Genomic DNA, 21105 nt, shown 5'->3' with positions numbered 1-21105 from the left:
AGCAGGAACTACTATGGACAGCACAGGCAAATTGAAAGAGTTAGCTCTGCTTCAAAAGGAAAAGTCCAGAATAAAAGTAATGAAAGTCAGAAAGTACTAAGACAGGAAATGGCTTCCTCTATACTAAACAATAGGAAACAGATCAAGTTACAAATCAGCAAGGAAACCTAAAGAAAAATCTATGCTCTATCATACAACTGATTAGAGATCATAGTTCTTTGGGGGGGCGGGGGGAGGCGGAGCTAAATTGTGTAAATTTGTCTTTTTTAAAGTGATGTTCTTCAGTTAAATGAATCTTCAAAAAAAATCTCTAATCTCGGGATCTTTGATTCTTGTAGTAGGTTTAAAAGATTGCAAAAAACCGATACAAGTAATAACTGGAAGATTTAAATGTTATCCCTGCTCTCTTTCGGATGTGATTGTCCCATTTCTGACAAGGCTGAAACTTCTTATCGGGGCAGCTAGCACAGGTTAGGCATCCATTTGACCCTAGAGCAGTGAGAGGTACTGCAGGTGCATGCAGCACTAGGGTAATGGCATAATTCAGAAGACCAGTTCACTTGTGATAAACACAGTCCCAATTGTATCACTAATGTAGTAAGCTTAAAAGGTCCCAGAGTTACAAGCCTCCCACCCATTCCCCTAAAACCCTTGTTCATCTGTAAGAAATCAGGGTAAACAAAAAGTGTGATATTATTTTTTAGTAGAAGTAATTTGCACAAAAGCATAAGCATAAATTCAGAATAAAACAAATGGCACACAGTGAAAAGTAATGCCCTCCTCCATTCCTCCTTGTTTGCCTATTTCTATTGCCAGTTTCTATTTTTAGTTATGACTTTCAGTAATATACATAAATTTTGTTGCTTGAAGTACTAGCTGTAGCCAGTATCTGCTAATAGTCCTCACGTCAAAATAGGAGGAAATTCGAGCATCTATTCCTTCGTTCTTTCTTTTCCCTTCCACATTCTAATTTTTGTTATAGTATCATTTTTATATTATAATGTTGATACTGTCATGTTTTGTTATCTAATTGTAGATGCGACTTCCACATCTAAAAAAAAATCAGTAAATGGTGTGTACAATATTATAATATAAACACTTTTCATTAGAGAACCAAGCAGAGTGATTGAAGTCATGCAGAAAGGAATGTAATCCCAATCCTCTCTCATTTAAACTTCGCTTTCCAAGGAAGAATCTTCTGAGCACCCCAGTGTAGTAGAAGTTCTCATTTTTTTAGCTAGCTTCCTTCGTTTCTGTGTCAACCTTATCTGGCACCATTATTCATGTAATCCTCATTCTACAATTCTTTTTTCACTGTGATCTACTGCATCAAGAAATTTTAACATGATAAGCATGTGAACGGAAAATCAGAGTTTTTACACTTCTGAAAATGACTTCATTCTGCCTTCACTTTAGAGTCATAAGTGACTGGCAACCCCCATACTGTAAGACATTATTGGACATGTTTTATATATATTAGTGTGTATGTATGGAATATGTATGGAATATATATAATATATAAACATATATACTAATATATCATACATTAATATATTATAAAGATACATTAAAGATAATATATAAATATATAGTATCTATAAAATCCCTAAAGATTTAGTCTGCCTGTTGACGTAAAGTAGCCTATAAACATGAATGTATTCTCTCTGATGTTTGATGAAAAATAAGACTCAGAACATTCATCGTCTCCATTAGCCCTTAATCCTGCCAGTGGAGCTGAGCATGACCACGAGAATCCATATATATTACAAAGAAAAATGAGTGGGAGAGCAATGTGCACAGATTAGACAAACAGAGAAAATAAAAGGGGCCAAAGGAAGAAGGACTAGACTGCTGAAGAAGCGATATTATGGGTAACAGATTGTTGGTTCAGAGTCATGGGTTGCCAAGCCCTGCTTCAGAGTTCCCAGTTTTCAACAATAGCCTTCCAGTCATAGAGAGCACTATTTTTCTTTTATTTATATAAATCAAGTAGAATTAGTGCTTTGCTGCTACAGTTGGGAGGTGTCATAACTGTTCTCCTTCCTTTCCTTCCTTCCCTAAATAAGGAGTCTCAACAGATAGAAAATAGATGTGAAGGGAATAGGGTGAAGCCAGCTACAGTATGTCTTCTATGCGATACTCATGGATTTTTCCTATTGTTCCCTCCTCTTTCCCCAATAACAAGACTTCAGAGAAAAAAGCAGTACCGGGGCTTCCCTGGTGGCGCAGTGGTTGCGAGTCCGCCTGCCGATGCAGGGGACGCGGGTTCGTGCCCCGGTCCGGGAGGATCCCACATGCCGCGGAGCGGCTGGGCCCGTGAGCCGTGGCCGCTGAGCCTGCGTGTCCGGAGCCTGTGCTCCGCAGCGGGAGAGGCCGCAACGGTGAGAGGCCCGCGTACCACAAAAAAAAAAAATAATAATAAAAAAATAAGCAGTACCTCACTCTTAGATGCATTGGTAAAATATTTAGACCTATTTTGGAGGAGAGGGGTTGATCAAAGTCTAAATCAAATACTACTTGATTGCTTCATTAGAATTCTTCATCTCCTGAGTATACAATAGAAACAAGACTGAATTTTCCATCCTTTTAACACATTTAACAGCTTTTAACTCAAAGTTTAGGTTCTCAGATTTTAACAAGAGCCTGGAAATGTGTAGCTGCTTATTCCAATCGAGTTTAACTCTATGATAAAAATAAGTTAGTTGCACCTATTTAACGCAGATAAGAGGCTACGAGACATTTCTGATTTCTAGTTATGCTATTAGACAACCTCTAGGCCAGATTTCATGAGAAATTCTTTGTTGGCCTTTATTGCTAATGGATCTCTACTGATTTTTCATTGCCTTGACTGCCTGAATGGTCTGGAGCTTTTAACTTTGTACTTAATTTTCCAGAAAGGGAAAGACCTATATCCTCTCACTGCTGCGGCCTCTTCCGTTGTGGAGCACAGGCTCCGGACGCTTAGGCTCAGCGGCCATGGCTCACGGGCCCAGCCGCTCCGCGGCATGTGGGATCCTCCCAGACCGGGGCACGAACCCGTGTCCCCTGCATTGGCAGGCAGACTCCCAACCACCGCGCCACCAGGGAAGCCCTATATGTGTAGCTTTGAGATCTAGTTTGGTTTTGTTCATTAAATTACAAGCAAGGGAGCAAAGATCTTCATAAAGAACATTTTGTAAGATTCTTTTGTTGTAAAGAAGGAAAATTCCATCCTTTTCCTTCAGTGTTAAGTGTTATAATGCTCTTGGCTGCTTACCTCATGAGAGGAAGTTCAGGAGAGGCACTAACTTGATCTGAGTGGTAGCACTTTATATGTCTCCTTTCATAATTCCCTAGTTGGCCTTAGAGAGAACTAGTGCCTCGGAGAGAACAGCCACAAAGATACGGCCAGGGGCGGGCAGAGGACAGATGATGGGTCTTCATTCCAGAGCTGGGCCTTGGTCTTTGATGTTTCAGAAACATGTAGAAAAACCAAGCATTCAGCATAGAGCAGGGTTGGTAGATGTACATGTGGAAAAACTGAAGAGACTACCAAGAAAGGATGGAAATGAGGAAAGGGAGAGGAACTTCAGAAGAGGGCAGAGCTGCTTATAATTAAATCCAACTCTATCAGCCTAATATATTATGAAATGATCTAGCAGTTTGGGGGGATTTCTCTTCCATGCACAGCCCCCTCCCTAATTCCAGCCTAACTTTGCATCTGTGTGTTTGCTGATAGAGCTAAAACATAAACTGAGTTGGATTAAGGCTGCCAGTGTACCTGTCTTGAGAATATTCATACTCTGTTAACACCTTGCACAGGGATGGATTGATATCTCTGTTTTCCTCATCCATATCTCTTTTGCTTTTTCTGTGATCCTCTCCTATATCGATACAACCCATCTCCTTCCTGTTTTAATCTTTTTAACAAAGTGAATATTTTCTGTAGCAGTGACCACATTGAGTAGTCGTCTCAGAAACTGACAGATCTGAGCCAAAGTTCATTTCTGTATTTGAGATAGAAAGAAACATTAAAAAGAACAGTAGAATGTGCATAATGCTTATTAAGATGGTATAATAAAGCATTCACTTAAATCGCTTCCAGGCCAGTCCAGCAGTATAAAACTATCCTTTGCTTTTCTCCATATTCTGTAACATGCATTAGACTGTGTGTGTTTGAGAATAAGGGAGTATCTTTTCATCATTGTATATTCAGTGCCTAGTGTAGTTCTTGTCATTTATGTGCACAGAAAGTTTTTGTTGAATGATTTGAATAATCCAACGTGAACTCACCTGAAATGCTGGAGGGTTTGAGTGATCCCTTTGATCCCTTTTATTACTCTGCTCTTAGACCAACCATGGTCTTTTCAGTATTATTTGGGGACTTTTGCTTTTCACTTGGAAGTGTAAAAACACAAGCAGAAGAGAGAAAAAAAGTTAAGAATAAAGACCTAATGTGGTAGGTATCTCTGATTCTAAAGATTGGAAATAAAAGTCCACAGGGTTTACTGACTTTATTAACCTCTCCTATCACTGCTGGTAGGTAGGGAAAAAAATGAGTGTTGATAGACCAGAATGAGATGGCACCACCCTCCAACTGGTAGCTTCTTTTTAGACCGGTTCCAGTGATTTCATTACACAGTACTAATCCAAAAACCACCTCAGGTCTGCTTTGTATTAGATTAAATCTGCTCGTCTTTCAAGACTGCTCTTGTCTGAGTCTCTCTAGCTTTTATAATTTTATAATCTCAATTATAAAAGAGATTAAGTGCAAGATTTGATTTGCCTGTTGTTAATCATTCTGAATGACCAAAAAAATATGTTGAGAGTTTTTAATTGTATTCTAACCCGCTTTTATTTTTATTTTGTTTATTCATTGTTTTACTCAGGTGTGTTTGGGACTGAGAAGCCTAAACATACATATTAAAAATTTTTACATTAAGTAAACTGGTTGAGTATATACTATTTACAAAGGACCATGCTAGGCTCTAGGTGATATAAAAGTAAATGCCATTTGGTCCTTGTTTTCAAACAAATATCAACTGATAAATGACAGGAATATACTGTACTCTGAGATATGATATAATATCATATGAAATCATACTAGATAGAATCATGGCAGGGCAATTAATTGAGGAAAAAGCTACTCTTCTTTAAATAAAATCTCTCATCTTTCCCTTATGAAAGACAAATTTAAATGTCAAACAAACACAGAAAAGTCTAATAAAGTAGTAAGGTCAAAGAATACTTAGTTTTTAAATCCACATATCATGCATCAAGCATTTGTGAGTTACTAAAGCTAATATAATATAGCACTTTTGCTTACATTGCTGCATTTAATACAATTAAATGTGAACTACATATAGAAAGTTAGGAAAATATTTACAACATAAATTTAACATGTACAGTATATGAGAGGTCCTACAAACCAGTTTTTCTTTAACTTTTGACCAACAGTTCCACATTATATGCCTTTCTAACAAAAATATGTGCACAGGTACCCAAAGCTATAAGTATAAGCATAGTCACTGAAGTATTGTTTGTAAGAACAAAAAAGAATGAAATCAACCTAAATATATATTAATAAACAAATATTTAATAAATTGTTGTATCCTAAGTATTGTGCAGCCATTGAGGTGAGGTATATATAAAGGTCCTACATGGTTAAGATTGCCAAGATACAATGTTAAATATAAAGGCCATGTTATAAAACACCTTTAAAAATATTTGTGGGGTGTGTGTGCATTTTTATAGAGGCTTCTAAAATGCACAAGAAGGTCTAACAATAAATGCCAAATTCTTAGTGGTGTTTAGAAAGAGTAAGGCATAAAATAATAGACTTAAATTTTTTAATCCTAAACTTCTATTAGCTTAGTTGTCCAATGAACATACATTGCTTTTTTGTAATTTTTAATAAGTTATCCAAGGACTTCCCTGGCAGTCCAGTGGTTAAGACTCCATGCTTCCACTGCAGGGGGCACGGGTTGGACGGGTTGGATCCCTGGTTGGGGAACTAAGATCCCACATGCCGTGTGGGCGGCCAGAAAAAAAGTTATCCAAAAAGTGTTTGTGCTGTATGTAGCAAATAGGACAGAAACCAGATCCTTATTTAACTTCTATTCAGTTTTTCTCCTACATTTTACTGCCTTTCTTTTTAGAAAGATCAGTAATGCTTTTTAGATTGGTAATCCTTCACTGTCTAGGGCATTAACTTTCCATTTAGCAACATATTATGAATTTTTATTAAAATAGACTCACAAAGGCAGTGTATTTTCAACACAGCATCTTGTAACTTGAAGCAACATTTGTAATGATAATTTATGATAATTTAAATGTCTTCAAGTAGTTTAAAATGTGAAATCTTTGGGAGAAACTGCTTTAACACATTGGTCTAACATAAGGATTATGCATTTTGGCTTTGTTTTCAAAAATTGTGTAAGGCATGCTTGCTCAAACCAAGGAACACAGATATATTATGAGCCACCCTCTTCTTTCTTCAGTTTTCTCATTCTCAATAGCCACTTTCTGTCCATCTGGAAGAAAAGGGTGTTAAGGCCATCTCACTCCCCATGTAGCTTTCTGCCAAGCAGAGCTTTGGATTTCCAGACTTCCTTATTCTTCTTCTTTCATAGTAGGAAGTAACTGGACTGGGACCAAATGGTTCAGAATTGTAGCATTTGGAAGGGATCACTGAGAGCTACCACTGAACTGGCCAAATTTCGATAAAAGGGAATATTCTAGTCTTTTCCTTCATAGAGTTAGCACTCCGGTTTGGAATGTTGCTTATAAAAGACTATTCTGTTTTCTTTTGAAATTTTTGTAAGAAGCAGCTTAATTGATAGAAGCATTCATAGTTATCCTGGTGTTTCACTTGAAGATATCTTTGAAAATGAGACCTTGCAAGGAACATGGAAGTTTCTGTCTAAACTACTAAATGATCACATTATGCTAATTTCCTGTTTTCTCTTATTTGAGATAATTTTGCTCTTATTTAAGATAATTTTTAGATTGAAGTAGGTCCCTTATACTTTTTAACCTTGCAAGTATAGTTGAAAGTCTGCATATCCAGAGAAATAAATGTAGATCCAGGATTTTAATACGAAAATTTTTTAATTTCTCCCATAATTCTTTGTTGGTAACTTTAAAATTAGTAAAGCCTTCTTCCTTGTTTTGTTTATATTTCTACCTTTGAGTGTCTCTTTGTGTAAAAGTAGTAACGGGGTGTGATTTGAGGAGAAGAGTAGTATGGGAATATTTTTACTTCTTTTTGGTTAGATCTGCCCCCCTTGTAGGATAATCTCTGTCATTGTTGTGCTCATATTTAATGTCTCTGAAAGATAATAAGTTATTGGGTATCTACTAGTTGCCAACTATTGGACCAAATGCTTTGTATTCGTGTTCTCATTTAACCATCACAGCAACCTTTGGAAATAGATGTAATTATCATCCCTGCTTGACAGGTAAGAAAACTAAGGCTTAGAAAAGTTGGAATCTATATAGCTAAGGAGTTGCAGTACTGGCAGTTGAATTTCGATTTATCTCACTCAAAATCTCATGCCCTTGATCTCCCTGTCATACCATCTCCCAGAGCATTCCAGGAGGAAGACTTTCTCAATGAAGGCTACAAAAACACTTGCCTTATTTCTTCATTTTCTTATTTCTTCACTTTTTCTCATTTTCATACTCTTATCCTGGAAATGGTCATGGAAAAATACAAAAAGCACTCTTTCAGTGTTTATCTAGCTTTGTATAAATCTGCTTCCGTCCAAGTGGACGTCATTTGTACCTCTGTCATTGTAGTGCCCTTGTAAGAAAGGATTCTTTGTGGGTTAGATTCTTTACTATTTGCTTACTTTGGAGTTTTGATTCATTATATTCTGAACATTTTCAATGCCATAATATCTGAAATGAAGAGTGTTTTTAATATAAATTCTGCTTATCTAAAGTAACAAAATTTTGTAACTACAAAACCGAGCCACTTAACTAAAAAATCTTATCTTAGGGTCATATCACTGTATGACTTTCTGGTGTGCGTTTTTATATTTGATTCTCTCAGGGTGTCAATCCGTATCTTGTACAGTTTGAGGCTAAAGAAAATTTCCAGCAGATACAAAATGAAAAAGGATGAACACATACGTACCTATCATATAGTTTTGATAATAAGTGTTTTATGTTAGTTTTCCATTCCACTGTTAACTAGATTTTATTTGGTAATAATGTGTTTTCTTCTTTGTGTTCAAAGGGCAGCCATTCTACAAAAGTGGAAGCTGTGGTCAGAACTCTGATGAGAATCCAGCTGAGAGATCCAGGGGCTAAAGCACTTGTTTTCTCAACGGTACAATCAACATTTTCATCCTCATTGTTAACTCGGAGTGGCTTTCTGTTTCAAATCAGTTTTTATCTGAGAAGTAATTGTTAGTGTTTGCCAAAATATAATTGAGATTTAGAATTACTAATAGATTTCTCCATGTTAGATTTTTTTTCTGTGTCCATTGGATAGAATTATTTCTAGAGAAATTTGATGATGCCTCACAAGGCAGTTCCTATAGCTACATTTCATGTTTTTATATTCATCTTACTTAGGGACTTTCTTATATTAATATTTTTAAATTGGAATCTCTAACCTTGAAAGTCATTTCATGGATGAACTTGGTTAAGGCAAAGAAAATTAAAATAACGTATTGAGTAAAGCTTCTAGTTTTCATTTTGGGGAGATAACTAACCACATCCATTAAGCACTCTGTAATTTGTTTTCTGTTGTTTATGTTTATCATAATTCATTTACTGAAGACGCTCATTTTTTTTACCCTATCTTTAACCAGCATTTGATACAAAAAAATCTTTCAGGATAGAACAAAATATATTAATGGTATTATACTTGAAGATCTTGTTTTTGTTTACTTAATTCTGAGGTATAAAGGATATTTTGGTTTAGTCACTTTTCAAATTTTTGTTATATGAAAGCTGTTTGTAAATATTTATTTTCCTATTATTTTATGTGTTCTTAGTGGCAAGATGTATTAGACATTATTTCAAAAGCTCTCACTGATAACAACATGGAATTTGCACAGATCAGTCGTGTTAAGACATTTCAGGTATGTCAAAAGACTTTACTTATGTTTTTTTGGAGTGGATTCAGTTGCAAATTGAAACTGCTCTTAACTAGCTTACTTGCATTTATTGTCTTGTGTCGTATAAACCACAAAAACATGGTTTGAGTTCTTGATTAACTATAAAATTAACATTTAAAGGCAAAGTAAAGAAATTGCATTTATTTTCCATATATTCAGTTATAGCCATAGCAAACCATATTTAAAGATCTTCTGATTTGAGATCTGTTTCTTTAATATAGGAAGAGATGGCCTATGACGCACCTCTTGAATGGACAGAGGCCTCATGCCCCTGGGATTAAGCTCTAAAGTCACTGCATTAGGCAAACTGCGTATGGTTAAACTATGCTTACATCACACTCAGCACAATGACAGGTGCACACCTAAGTGACAAACATCCAAGAGAAAATTTAGTAGATTCATGTCTCTTACCTCACACTCATTCTTGCATTCTTTCTCTCACTGTTTTTCCTCTAAGCTCATATAGTTTAATTTGCATACATCACATACATGTATCTTGTGATTCCATTATATATCATAAAGAACAAGAGAGGTTATGTGACACTTTTTTTCATAAAGTCAAGCAATAAGTTTATGTTTTCTAAAATTGGTAATTTTACATTTAATTTTCTTAGTCACTACATTTCACAATGACCTGGGTACCGTTAGGCATTTTAACATGAGCTACCTATAATATACTGCTCTTATTTTTAACTATCCAGCTAAAATTTAAACGTACCTTTCTTTTTTAGGAGAACCTTTCAGCATTTAAACATGATCCCCAAATCAATATTTTGCTGCTGCCCCTGCACACAGGTTCTAATGGATTAACTATCATCGAAGCAACTCATGTTCTCTTGGTGGAGCCCATATTGAACCCTGCCCATGAGCTTCAGGCCATAGGAAGGGTGCACCGGATTGGACAAACAAAGTAAGGGCTAAAGTTAACATCAGTAATATTTGCTCCAGTTTCTAAGATACAGATCAGCAGTTAAACTCTTCATTTATGTTCATCATAACCTATTCATTTTTAGTTACTTCCTTATGTATTAAGTTTTCAGGTGTTATTAGATGACCAGAAGACATTTTGAGATTTCCAACCCTCCCTCCTCCAAGCAGCAAACGCCCAAATTCTCCCAGACTTTTGTCTCTTCCTTTAGAAACTACCCTGATCATTTCATCAAAACAGCTTCTTAAAATACTTAAGACAACTACTAAGTTGAAGGCATCTATCATAACTTTGAGAAGAATTGACTTGATTGGCTAAAGTAGCCTGTATTTAAAAGAAGGTGTATTTCGTACGTGACTGAAAACAAATAGCTTTTTTATAAATTCTTCCGCTTAGGAAAATACAGCCTTCCAGGTCCACTCTAAGAGACAATTAGTTTAGTTTAAGGTGCAAAGTAATCCTAATAGTAGATATTATGTAGTATGTACTACTTTTATTCAAATGTCAGAATGGAGAATTATCCTTTAATAAGGTCTCTCAGATGTATTACCTCCTGGATGTTAGATGCTTTGAATTTTTTTTTTAAATGCATCCATACTAAGCACTCATGAAATAAATATTGATTGAATACTTACCATATGTCAGGTGTTATGCTAGATACTGAAGATTCCAATTGAATAAGACATAATTTGTTTCCCCAAGATCACTATGTGGTACAGGAAACATGATTTAACATATTATAGTAGAGTGTGAGAAAATACAATAGAAGTACTGTGGTAACAAAAGAAGGGAGTGATCTCTTGTGCCCTAGAGAGTCAGGAAAGGCTTCATTAGATTGACTCTTAAAGGAATAATTATTCCAAAGTTGGGCTAGAAAAGGATGCTCACACAGCCAGAGTTGCCTGTGCAGAAACACAGAGGAAATAAATAACATGATATTTCTAGGGACCCTAAGAAGTGAAATAGCTGGAGTATAAAGTATGTGGAGAGGAGTGGCAGGAGACGAGGTCTTTTATGCCGTCCTCAGAAACGTGGCCTGCTTTGTAAGCAGTGGCTGGGAGAGCAAATGATGACTTTTAACTTCAAGCAAGAAAGAGACACGTTCATCAGGCAAAATATGGCAAAGTAATATAATTGTAATAAATGCAAGCTTGTTCTAAAGTACTACCAAGTAGCGTTTGAAACGTACTTATGTCCTATTGGGTTATTGCTTTTTGTTTGGTTTGGGTTTTTGGCGGTGGGGTGGGGGGAGCAGGGCGTTGGTTTTTTTGTTTTTTGGTTTTGTGTTATATCTTTAAACATTGAGTTCTTATCATTATCTTCTAAAGCATACAGTGGACTCATCCCAGATATAAGGCCACAAGTCTAAAAAGGCCACTCAACACTGTTTTACAATCCTACTATGCTTCCCTAGTAAATAGATTTTTCTACTTTCTGAGGAGACTCTCTTAAGTCTCCTATATCTTCCTCCTCCCCTTTGAGGATGATCTTGCCTCATTCAGAGAAAACAGATACAGTCAGATTAGAAGTGCCTCATCTTTCCATCACCAGCTTGAACAGTCTACCAGCATCAATACCCACATAGTTCATTCAGTAAGTTTTTATTGAGCTCCTCCTGTGTGCCAAGCACTGTTCTAAGTACTTGAGATGCCCTCACAGAGCTTAAACTCTAGTTATAGGGGGTTGGTAGAGAGACAGATGGTAAACAGTAAACATAATAAGTAAAATATATACTATGCTAGGAGCAGGGAAAGGAGGATTAAGAGTGTAGGCGGCTGGGCAGGAAGGCATGGAAGTTCTTATGAAGAAGGTAACAGCCGAACAAAGAAATGTGAAATGAGCTAAAAAAGAGAGAAAGTCATGCAGATAACCTGCCATCTCTGCCTCCGCTTTCTGCCTAAAAGTCCGTCCTCCACACAGCAGCCAAAAGGACTTATAAAGTATAACCAAGAATAATTCAAATCATGCATTAAACCCACTGATGGCAAGAATCCAAATTTTTGCCATGTCCTACGAGACCCTATGTGATTTGACCTCCCTGCCCTTGGTTTACAATATGCTTTGGCCATGCTAGCCTTCTTTCTGCCCCTCAGACATTTTAAGCTTGTGCCAAGCACGTTCTCTTCCCAGGACTTTGCATTTATTTGCTGCTGCTTCTACCTGGAAGCCCCTTCCACTCCTCCTTTGCCTACTAGCTGTCTCATCCCCAACAGTCATGCTTCAAGTCAAGTGTCAGCCTCCTCATGTCATTGTCTGCACCCGAAAATATCTTATTTTGTGTGTCTCCCCTCAGTAGATACTTGTTCATTCAGATTAAATCATTTGTCGTATTCACTGTTGACCATTGACCCCGCCAGCACCTGGATTAGTCCCTGCCACGGTAGATACCAACTGACTGACGAATATAACGTATAATATATGAAGTCTGTTTGTTCTAATTTGTTTTAAGGTGTTTTTAAACTTATAATTGTTATGTACCTTCTAGACCCACTATTGTACACAGATTCTTAATTAAAGCAACAATAGAAGAAAGAATGCAAGCAATGCTGAAAACCGCCGAGAGGAGGTACGTAACGGTTTACTTCAAGTGGACGGGAGGAGTTTTCCTGTTCATAAAAGGTTGTATAAGTGTGTAGGACTTCTTCACCTAGATGACCACTTAGTCAACCAAAAGATATAAGTGCAAATACTTTTTAAAAGCACGGCATATGGCGTTTTACCTCTCCAAAATTTCCCAGTTAGTACTTTGGGCATTCTATATTTGACTTAATTTACTAATAGGGATTGTAATATATAAAAATATTTAAACTGTCCTACTATTAAAGAAACTTCAGTTCAGAGCTAGTATACTTTAAATCACCCATGTGTATTGGGGGCAGGGGGAGGAGGGAGGAACTATCGTACATTTCTTTGCCACTGGATTACTTTTTAAATGAAATCTATCTTTATGCCCAACCTAAAAGCTTTAGTCTGATAGCTGTAACATGAAATTTAGAGTGCTGCTTGATACATCACACTGGTTAGTCACATGCAGGTAGAAAGGTCTGGACTTAAAACTAGGCTGGTAATTGTGGCATTAATTTCAAAGGCAGAACAGAAGCAGAGAGACCAGAACAGCCTTAATTTTGAAAACTTAAGTTTGGAATCATAAAACTTCCTAACATTTATTTCCTAATTAATTTTCTTTAAAGTCATTTTGAAACATAAACTAATACCTAACTGAATCCTTGTGAGATAGGTATGATTGGAAGATACACTCAGAAGAGAGGATTGCCTTAGAAGGGATTGTTTCCACAGAGGTACTTTGCATAGCAGAGAAGCCATTGGAAACCAGAAATTCTCTTTCATTGGTGGTCTGGGAAAGAAAGGCTACCACAAGAGCTTTTTGCCTCAAACATGAAGGCTTTTTGTTAGTGGTGTTTCCGTATGTCACAGAATTCAGTGCTTATATTTAAGCTGCCTCAACAAAACAGCAATTAAAAGAGCTGTTGAATTTTTCTTGAAACAAATTAACTTCGGATACTAAGAAGGTAAGTTGTAAGGTGAGAGCTTTAGTACTAGCTGGCAGGGGTTTTGTTTCTTTGTTTTATTAATTGTGCAGAGAAAGACATTTTATGACCAAGTTTGAAAATGGTATATAGAAATCTTCACTAATTTTAACAAGTTGTAATAATGATCCCATTGCCTACTTTCTTCCAGGAGTTTCTTATAACTCAATTACAAAAACTTAGAACAAATATGTTCTTGTATAAGAATATAATATTATTAAACTATTATGTCTTATATTATTATTATAAGACCAGACAGTATATAAAAACAAATATAATAATTTATTCCTTGGCGTTTCTTTCTGATTCTGCTCACTTGCAAAATCCTGCAGTCACACAAACCCATCAGCGAAACATTCCGAGGCCTCTGTCTTGACGGTGGCTGATCTGGCAGACCTATTTACCAAAGAAACTGAAGACCTTGAGTGAAGTACACTTGATTCAATCCACAGACTTTAATGTGTTTTAAATTTGTCATAGTTTATAGAATAAAGTTATAAGTTAAACAGTCCAATAGATGTCAGTAAACAGTGTTCTTAGTTGAATGAATTTCTTTCTTTTTTGGTTGTACAGTGTCCTAGTAGTTATTGAGTCCTTTCCAATATACTGTTTCCACAATGGCTATAAAGATTTTTAATTTTACACTCCCCATAAAATATTTATTTTTGTTCCAAAGAGTACCTCTATCTGAGGGAATTAAGAGAGGTAATGTGTACTTTTCTTTTGGTAAGATCAGTCTTAAAAAGAGTTAGAATAACAGAATAAGTCACCTAGTCTCGTTGTACATGAGCTGGTATACTCTACCAACTAGATCTCATTTTTGAAAGAGCCTTCAGTATCTTTAGCACGTGATTCACCAATATCTTATTAGTGATATTTTTAAAAGATGGTGAATTATGTTAGCTCCTAGTTCTTTGAGTAGATATAGACTGTAACTCCATAAATAGTAACTTTAGAGTAATGCAACTCCTAACAATAAGTTAATATTAGGCAATTATTTCTTTTCTCTGTATCTTGCCACTAAAAATCAAAACACTGCACACTTTTAAGTATTTCTATTCTATGTTAAGTATTATCAGTGTAAGCAGTTAACTTTAGCCTTTCTAAGTGTATTAATGTTTACTTTCCTTAAAATTATCTAAACTGCTTTCTCTACTTTTAATTTGTCTTATTGAGTTTTTACATGTTTTAAGATTGATGTATCTGTAAATATTGCAATGTTTATCATTTCAGTTCTTATCATTATAACATGGCAATATGGCAGGGGTTTTTTAATCGTTATTATACTAATGTCCTGGGTTCTTTTCCTTTCCCATGTTCTCGTGTAACTAGACTTTTAATCATTAATATCTAAATTTATGATAGGATTTGTTATTTCATTCCACTAGTACTTTCCTCAAGGACTAGTATTTGATCTTTGGAGCAAGAGAATGTCATATTCACATAAGCAAATAATTGCAAGTGATAATAACCTAGTGTTTCTTCTTCTGTGAAGAATTAATGGACTTTGAAATTGCTAAATAAGGAGTAGCTTGTTGTATCCTAGCCATTTGATGTAATGCAGATGTTCTTGATTTGTTTTCTTTGAGCCTTCAGAGTTTTAAATGACCCTCAGGACTCATTAGCTCCCGGAAAACTTAGCTGCCCAGAAAACTGTAATAGAAATATACCCTGGATCACATTTGTCCGAGAGGCTTTGGTGCTTAGTTAAGGTGCATTTTCTTATTCTGGTTTATAGGGTGGCATAATTCAACTGAAGAAAACACACACACATTTTTGGTGCTTATTTTCTTCAGTTGAAGGAAGATATGCATTGATTCTTTTATATGAAATATTAAACAGAACTATTATTTTTGTAGCTCTTTACATGTTATAAAGAGCTTTCCTATACATTCACGTGTTTAATTTGCCCAACAGTCCTGTGAAGTTGATATAATTAATATCATTCCTGTTTTAAAGGTAGAGAACTGAGATTCAGAAATATTGAGAAATGTGCCTATGACACACAGCAAGTAAACAGTGGAGCCAAGGTCCCCTGACTGCAAATCTCATGTTCTTTCTCTAAATCATATACCTTGTTGAGATTCAGAAGGCCCATGGTTATAATTTAATGATGAACATATTTCAGTATTTCTTTTTGTTTGTTTCCTAGTATTCCTTTCTGCACTACAGTTTTAGGGAAAACAATTTGATATGCTTTAATTTTGTAAAAAAAAAGAAATATAAATATATAAATATACCTATCTGTATTAGAGAAAACCTGCTCTTATTTATTTCTGTAAAATATTATCAATTAAATAAATATTTTAGTGTAAATTGAAATTTGGGGATTTATTTAATTTCTGATCCATAGAACATACTGTGTGGTTTTGGGATGGTTTTTTTTTGTGGTTTTGTTTTTGTTTTTTTGGGGGGGGTTGTTTTTTGTTTGTTTTGGTCTCTCGACAAAAGGTGTCAAAATTGTTCATACCACAGAATCCTATATTTTATAGACATTTATTATTTCTTCAAAACTGTTGTGACACTTCTCCCAAATGATTGTTCAGAACAAGTTCAGATCTCGTCCCCACATCTTGGCTGCAAGCAAAGGACTTCTTTGTTTCCTCCTTCCATCATTTTATATTCTCTGAAATATCACTATACTTATAAATAGTTGTTCTTAAATGGGTGCTTTATTAATGAACCAGTGAGAAAAAAAAAAAAAAAAAAATGAGGTAGTTCAAGTCCTTAGCTGAAATGCATTTGGATCTGGGGCCACATCTCTGTTTAAAGGGTCCAAGTGAGCTTACTAGGACTGAAAAGACCTACTTATATACAATGTGAAATACATACACCTAATTCCTTAGTCTTTTGCTTCAAACCCAGGTAGCTTTCCTATGTCTGTTGCAGCTTCAACTTTTCTCTCTGTATATGATCTCAGTAGAATGGCCCACGTTTTAGGGATACAGTATTAGGGATTGGTCCCTTTCATATCATGTTAATAACAACAAACTGAAAACTCTCTACATTGATCATTCAACATATAACCACAAATTCTTTATAAACAATTATCAAACTTAACAATACTTGTCAAAACATTTAGGATTTGAATTTAACAATGCAAGATTAATCATCAACTCAAGTTACCTTGTTAAGTAGACCAAGGAAGAAATTATGTCTTTTAAATCTTCTGCTCTCGTTTACTGGTCCTCCCAAGACTTAGTGTGCTTGAGTTCTTTATGTTCATTAAACTACAGGATAATCTTCGAGAAATGCAAAAATCACCTGTGCTAGAAGACCTCAGGCTTCGTTAAGCTGGACAAAAAGTATCTTTCAGTTTTTCTAGAATTTAAACGAAATCCCACAATTATATGCCATTTCTTAATTTTGAACTGACGTATCAGTATAAAAATGAAATGTTATTAAAACGGTACAGTACAAGCAATGTGTTTTAAACCTGTCTACTCTGATAAAGGAAATCTAATCTTCGATGATGCTTCTTCGAAGTGGGATCAATCAACTCTACATTTTATATAATTTACAAGAATTTCCATGTATTTCTGTTACATTGTGAATGTGATATAAACACTATCACACGTAAGGCTTGAATATGAACCACTTGCAAGTGGTTGTGTGTGAGTAATTGATAACCCCAAAGGGAATTCAGTTCTCACAGTGGGTATATGGTGTTGCCTCTGAGTTGAATAACAGACAGTATCACGTACAGAAAATAGCAGGAGAACTTGGCTGGGAGCAAAGTTGGCATCTCCAGCTTTCCTATGCCTCCAGTCAGCCTTTCAGAGACCTGAGTACCTTGTCTTTGAAGTTCCCGTACCATCCCTTAACCCTATTCCGTTATTTAATATCAGTGACTCTCAAGACTGATTTTGTCCATTAAAACTGACTTTGTTATATTGAAACCAAATCCTTGGTACTAAAGCATATGCTTTTCCCTTGCAAAATAGAAATAAAATTTAACCTCCATTATCTGTGTAATGATTCTTTGTATGGGTGACTATTATTATTATTAAATTATTAGGTAACTTTTGCTTTCTGCCTTTCAGATATTCTATACCTTCAGCCTTTACTTAAAGAACTCCCTCTCCAAACCCCTTTGGTGTCTTTGTCTCCTAATAAACCTGCTAAACCTGCTAAACGTTCCACATCCTTGATAGAGCCTATTCAAGGAACAATTTTGAGCAAGGACCTATTTTCAACACATGGGATCTTTTCAGATCCGCGATTTGTATGCCTCACAGTTCTGATCCCTGAACTCTCCGTGTCTTACAGAGCAAACATCTGTGCCCAGATTTCCTTAGGAACTACTTCCTGCTCACTTTATTAATAATTTATTTTGGGTATATCTACTGAGATGACCTGCGCTTATTTTCTTTCAAGACCATTTAAGGTATATTTGCCACATCCCTAATTCAGAGCTCAGAATTATAAAGGCACATTATGCCCCTTTGTTTCCCTGCTTCCCAATCAAATGAGTGCTACACCCAGTTATTTTTTTCCAGACTGTTTGTAAAAATGTCCATTAACTAAAATGAAAACACTACTGTTTGTTGACCATACTGAGTATGTTTTCCTTTGGCTGTCACAGAATATTGTCTTCTTTGCTCAGTGCAAACCTGTGTTTTAAAAGGGAATGTATTTTAGTGCCTGATCTCGCTCTATTGTATTAGAATGTTTATAAATGATTAGCTAGCTATTAAACTGTTAAAAGCATCATTGTGGAATGTTGTTTAATTAAAACTTCCTCAGTGCTTTTCACTTTTTAATTGATAATCAGATTACTGCTTATATGCTGCAGGTGACCGTTTCTACCCTGAACTTATTCAGCTTCCCAGAGAATTGTCTACCAGCATGATACAGTACAAGTAAAGATGTTACATAGCACGTCGCCTTCGTATCAAGTTGTTAACGATGACTCAATTAAGTAGACATCCAATTTATGCAGTGAGTTGTTTTTAAGGGAGGATTACTTTTACTCCTGATCTTTCCATATACATACAGCAAAAGATTAGCAGGTTTCCTACTTAAATGGCTTTGGTCTTTCAAGCATCACCATAAAGATCTTTACTGAGTAAACCACTTTTTAATTCTCTCTCCCTTCCTTCCTCTTTGTTCTTTCCCTCCTTGGTTTTAAAACTGTATGTCTAGGTACGGGAAGAGCAGTTTATTCACCATCACGTAAAAGGGTACTTATCAGACCCCCACCCAAGTGTCCTAACCTGGAGTCAGTGGGCCCTTGGGAGGAAGAGGGTTCCCAGGTGAGCTTCAGAGGATAAGCCCCCCAAATTGTATACAGTCTGCAGCTCCCTGGAGAGAGTTCTGTAGCAGCCCAAACTGACAAAGACATAACCCATATAAACAAAAGGACTTTAGAGTCCTCAATAATTTTGATGCACACAAAGGTCCTGAAACCAAAAGTTTTGCGAACAACTACAATAGACTATTTTTTTTTTTTTTTTTTTTTTTTTTTTTTGGCGATATGTGGGCCTCTCACTGTCGTGGCCTTTCCCGTTGCCGGACGCGCAAGCTCAGCGGCCATGGCTCACGGGCCCAGCCGCTCCGCGGCATGTGGGATCCTCCCGGACCGGGGCACGAACCCGTATCCCCTGCATCGGCAGGCGGACTCTCAACCACTGCGCCACCAGGGAGGCCCAATAGACTATTTTTAAATTATCTTCAGTGTCTCCTCATCAAGAACAAGGCAGGGAATGGGCTAAGTTTTTCTAGCCAACTTTGTGGTAAGTTGCTATATACACAATTTTATTGATCATAGGCAAAGGCCTACTGTAGAAAGAAGTCTACCCACACAGCGACAGCAAGTCTGGTAGACTATAGAACAAGGAGTTCCATTTAATTTTGCATCTTACACTTTGTTTTAAAAAAAGTTAAATGGTTGAGGTTGCTTATAACAGCTGACTTTAAACCAAAAGCCATCTCCGTATGAATACGAAGTAAACATATTCTGTGACTGCTCTATGACCACAGAGATACTTGTCACCTGCGATGCTCAGTTTTATGAGGCATTTTGTCTAGGCTGTAATCCCAGTTATCCAATAAAACACTGTGTTGCTGTGAAAGTGTTTTACAGATATGATTGAAGTCCATAATCAACTGACTTTAAGGGAGATTATTCTGGGTGACCTGGGCAGGCTTGGTTTAATCAATTGAATGGCCTTCAAAGCAGAAGTGAAACTTCCCAGAAGAAGAAATTCCATCTGTGGACAGCAGTTTCAGCTCATGCTTGAGAGTTCCAGCCTGCCCTTCCTGATAGCCTACCCTATGGACTTGACTTGCCTAACTGGCCTCCACGGTCACATAAGCCCATACCTTGCCATAAATCCTGGTTTTGTTTCTCTGGTTAAACTCCGACTCATACACTACCCTTGGGGAAACAAATGGGTGATAGGGTTTATGCTACCACTTTTAAATAGCATCGTAATGTTTCTAAGAAAACATACCCCAAAGTGTTTAGCCATGACTTAAACATCAAAGAATAAAGATTGCACCCCCCAAAATAGGACAGTTTATGAGTATCATTGGCTCATTAGTGGCCTCTGGTGTGGCATGTACACATTCTAGGGATAGGCAAGGAAATCCATTAAGATGTGGAAAGAAGATATTGGAACTTACACAGAGTGGAGGGTTATTTATAAAGGAGGAAAGTAAGCTTCTTCTTATTTAACATGCAGATCAACACCAACACCTTTATTCCCATCCATTTATATGGCAGTCACATGTCATCTGTGGAAGTGAATATGGGAGCTACTATACTATCAGGCAAAGAAGATGTGAAGAATTTCATCCTTATAAGATGTCAGCAGGGAGGAGCTAGTCTACTGAATGCAGAGAAGGACATCCAGCGTGATTTGGATTATCCGTGAGAAAGGAAATTTTAAACACAAAATGAGTTCTCAAAGGAGATAGTGAAATCGTTTCTGAAAGATTTTAAGTACAAGTGAACTTTAAGGCTCTTTTAAATCTTGTAGAGGAAGCACTGTGGTATTTTCCATTTTCGATTTTTCTTTCTCCCAGAATACGTGGTGTTAAGTTCCAGAATCTCTTTAGCCAAGTGAATAATAAATAACAAAAAAAGGGAGGCTGCTATTTCCTTTTCTAAAAAGTTAGTGAATGTACAACTATTTCTTTTTAAAAATTTATCAAAGAATTCAGTAGAAAAGGCATTGCCTCTCTTTGGGTGTGCAGTAAATAGTTGCTGAATTTAATTGGTTGAAATAACTGGTAAACACGGTCCACACCAGAGCAGAGTTGTGTGGGTTACTAAAACATCTGCAAACGTCCTGTCCGTTAAAGAGCACTAGCTAATGAACACTGAGAAATAAGTTAACACTTCTCCTATAACTGCACTATTCCTGTGTGTTTCATATTTAATTGTAAGAAGTGCTGTTTGAATCTGTTCTTTGTGATATCAGGAACGAATTGTTACACTATTATCTCTCTAAGATTGATTGAAAATTGCCTAAAGCTATTTGTTTCTTTTGGACTCCTATGAATCCAGCTGCCA

The 21105-nt window shown here is 36.3% G+C and overlaps 1 protein-coding gene across 2 annotated transcripts in view; it reads left to right on the top strand.

Annotated features, from left to right (window-relative positions):
• Positions 1–15903, top strand: part of SHPRH (SNF2 histone linker PHD RING helicase) — an 83816-nt gene extending 67913 nt beyond the window's left edge. The window contains exons 26-30 of one of the 2 annotated variants that reach the window (XM_007450325.1): positions 8222–8314; positions 8988–9074; positions 9842–10020; positions 12524–12604; positions 13919–15903. In XM_007450325.1, the coding sequence (XP_007450387.1) occupies positions 8222–8314; positions 8988–9074; positions 9842–10020; positions 12524–12604; positions 13919–14015 (537 nt within the window). In that variant the 3' untranslated portion in view covers positions 14016–15903. The remainder of the gene's footprint in view (positions 1–8221; positions 8315–8987; positions 9075–9841; positions 10021–12523; positions 12605–13918) is intronic. The other variant, XM_007450326.1, reaches the window with a different exon arrangement.
• Positions 15904–21105: the final 5202 nt, after the last annotated feature.

The sequence above is a fragment of the Lipotes vexillifer genome, unplaced genomic scaffold, assembly GCF_000442215.2.
Source record: "Lipotes vexillifer unplaced genomic scaffold, Lipotes_vexillifer_v1.1 scaffold112, whole genome shotgun sequence".
Classification (NCBI taxonomy): domain Eukaryota; kingdom Metazoa; phylum Chordata; class Mammalia; order Artiodactyla; family Lipotidae; genus Lipotes; species Lipotes vexillifer.
Note: the sequence above shows the minus strand (reverse complement) of the source record. Positions and strands in the feature narration are given on the sequence as shown.